The sequence below is a fragment of the Loa loa genome (genome assembly GCF_000183805.2).
Source record: "Loa loa unplaced genomic scaffold supercont3.383, whole genome shotgun sequence".
Lineage (NCBI taxonomy): Eukaryota > Metazoa > Nematoda > Chromadorea > Rhabditida > Onchocercidae > Loa > Loa loa.
In genome coordinates, this window is record NW_018108563.1 from 56,339 (window position 1) to 58,903 (window position 2,565).

Genomic DNA, 2,565 nt, shown 5'->3' on the forward strand with positions numbered 1-2,565 from the left:
AACCCATTGATAGATTTGTTCCATTAATGATTGTTATTGTTGAATCATTGATACTTTCATTTCCATTCAATGAAATAATCAATTCATCTGTTATATTATTAATAATACTATGATTTGATGATATATTATCATCTAAATCATTTAAATGCACACCAATAATACAGAATAATATAAATAGGAATTTATCAGAATTGAATAAAGTTGCAAATTGCAAAGCATGCATGATACATGCGTGATGAAACATAAATTGATACGATATGATGGTTTAAAATATATGTATGTATATATGTGTATGTGTGTGTGTGTGTGTGTGTGTGTGTGTGTGTGTGCATGTATGTGTGTGTGTGTATGTGTGTGTCTGTTGTCTGTGTATAGTGATAAAAGGCTGATGTTTATCGCTAATGATGATTAGGAAAATTCATTTACCCAAATTCTTGATAAGATGAATAGATGATAAAAGATGATGAAGAAGAGGAAAAAAAGAAAGAGTAAAGATGATAAGATTAGATTGATAGAGAATAGAATTCATAAATATCATACATCATTATTTATGATATTTCTCCTATTCTTAATTGATTATTATAACGACATGTCACCAAATTAACTATATATATATATATATATATATGGTATATGTGTGACATTGAGGATATTGCAGATGTCACTAACATTATCATTGATGTTGTTCAATCCAATGACAATGTCATTTGGATGACGTTATTACTGACATCAGTACGATTTGCAATTATCATTGTTATCATTCATATTATTAATACAATAGCTAATTTTTTTTTTTTTTGATAAATTATTTATTAAAAAGATATTGATATTAACAAAGGAACTGATACTAACTAACACAAACTGTTACAGCAAACAAAATATTTAATGAAAAAAAAAAGGGAAGCATATCAATTTTTGTTTTGTTTTTATTTCAATTTTTATACATTTCTTATTCAATCAATCAATTTGATATTTGCTTATCACTGTTATCACTTTCAGCTGCAATATCATAAGCTTTCTTGATATCTTGTAATTCTGGTACAACTTCTTTCTTCATAAAATTAATTAATGCATCAATTTTTGCTTTTATTGCTGGAATAGCTTCCTGAAATAAAGTTAAAATTTTTAAATCGAATTTAAGTTATTATGTATTTCGTCGTTTTATTGTTAAAAAAAAATAAAAAATTTAAATAACAAATTTTAATAGCGATTAGTTTGCTTTTCCTTAAACACTTTTTTTCGTAATTTTTGCTGAAAATGAAAACTGGATGTTATGTAATTTCAAATTTATTTAACTTTTTTCAAAATTTTGAAGCAAAAGAATCAATTCCAAGCATTTTTCATTTATCTACCACTTTACATATGTCATAATGTATAACAAAAATTATAAAATTAATTAATTGCTTGATGAAATTAGTTTTTAGATTAAAAATATGAATTTACAAAATTAATTAATTAATTGATGAAATTAGTTTCGGGATTAAAAATATCAATTTATATTTTCCGATACTTTTTTCTTTTTTTTATTCATTCCAATAAATGCAGTATACAGCATATATGTTGTACATTTCATATATTATTTAGGGAATCAATTAATTAATTAATTAACAAACGACGATATGCATTAATCAAATAGTTTAAATTAGAGCTAATTTCATCAATTAATTAATTTTTATTGACAAAATAAATACGCTCATTTCCTAAACAACTACGCTTATTTAAAATTATTTCCCAGTGAGCATTTTAACTTTAATTTTGATAGAGTAAAAAGCTAATTAATACGAAAGTATTAGTTTAATTACTAGTAAGTTCAGTTTTTTTTTGAATTAAAATTGAGAAAGTAAGTGATATGAGAATTATCACTAGTACTTATCATTTTAATCACTACATTTATTTAAAATTATTCCTCATTAAACATATTTCATTACTTGCTCATAATAAATCCTAAAACCTTTACATACATTTAAAGCCTGGAAAACATGAATAAAGCTAAAAATTTATTGTCATAAAAATTTTCAATATTTGTCTAATTACTTTAATTAGTTTAATTAATTAATCTATCAGTAAAAAGATTTATTAATAATCACAAACTTCTTTAACCCATTGCTGAATACGTCGATGTGTTTCCGGATCTTTTAGTTTAGCTTTAGCTTCATCAAATGTTTCACGTACTGTTGGAGCAGCTTTATCTTTAATATAATCAGCACCGGAAACAATTTTACCATGTAAATTATTTACCAAATCATCAAACCAATCTGCTTCCGTCAAACATATTAGGGTAGTAAACGTGATAAACGTGTACGTAATAAAGCGTAACAATTCCATCACTGAAATATGACTGTAATTATTATCTTGCATATAAAAAAAAAAAATATTATTTCAATAATAATAATAACCTGAATGAATAAATTTATTATTAATCGTTTTTTTCGTTTTTTTTATATTATAATGATTAATCATAGAAATTATCGATTGATTTTCACAAATTATACTTAACATTTTACTTTAAAGATTTTCTTTTTTTTTTTTGTATTAATACAAAAATTTCTTCAAACATATATTACA

At 23.5% G+C, this 2,565-nt stretch overlaps 1 protein-coding gene across 1 annotated transcript; it reads right to left on the reverse strand.

The window, feature by feature from the left end:
* Positions 1 to 961: 961 nt before the first annotated feature.
* Positions 962 to 2,337, reverse strand: LOAG_11773 (hypothetical protein; the record flags this gene model as incomplete). Its single annotated transcript, XM_003147291.2, has 2 exons — positions 2,092 to 2,337; positions 962 to 1,105 (listed from the first exon to the last, which is right to left on the reverse strand). The coding sequence occupies exons 1-2, from the start codon at positions 2,323 to 2,325 to the stop codon at positions 962 to 964; spliced, it is 378 nt and encodes a 125-aa protein (XP_003147339.1). The 5' UTR covers positions 2,326 to 2,337.
* Between the last annotated feature and the right edge of the window lie 228 nt (positions 2,338 to 2,565).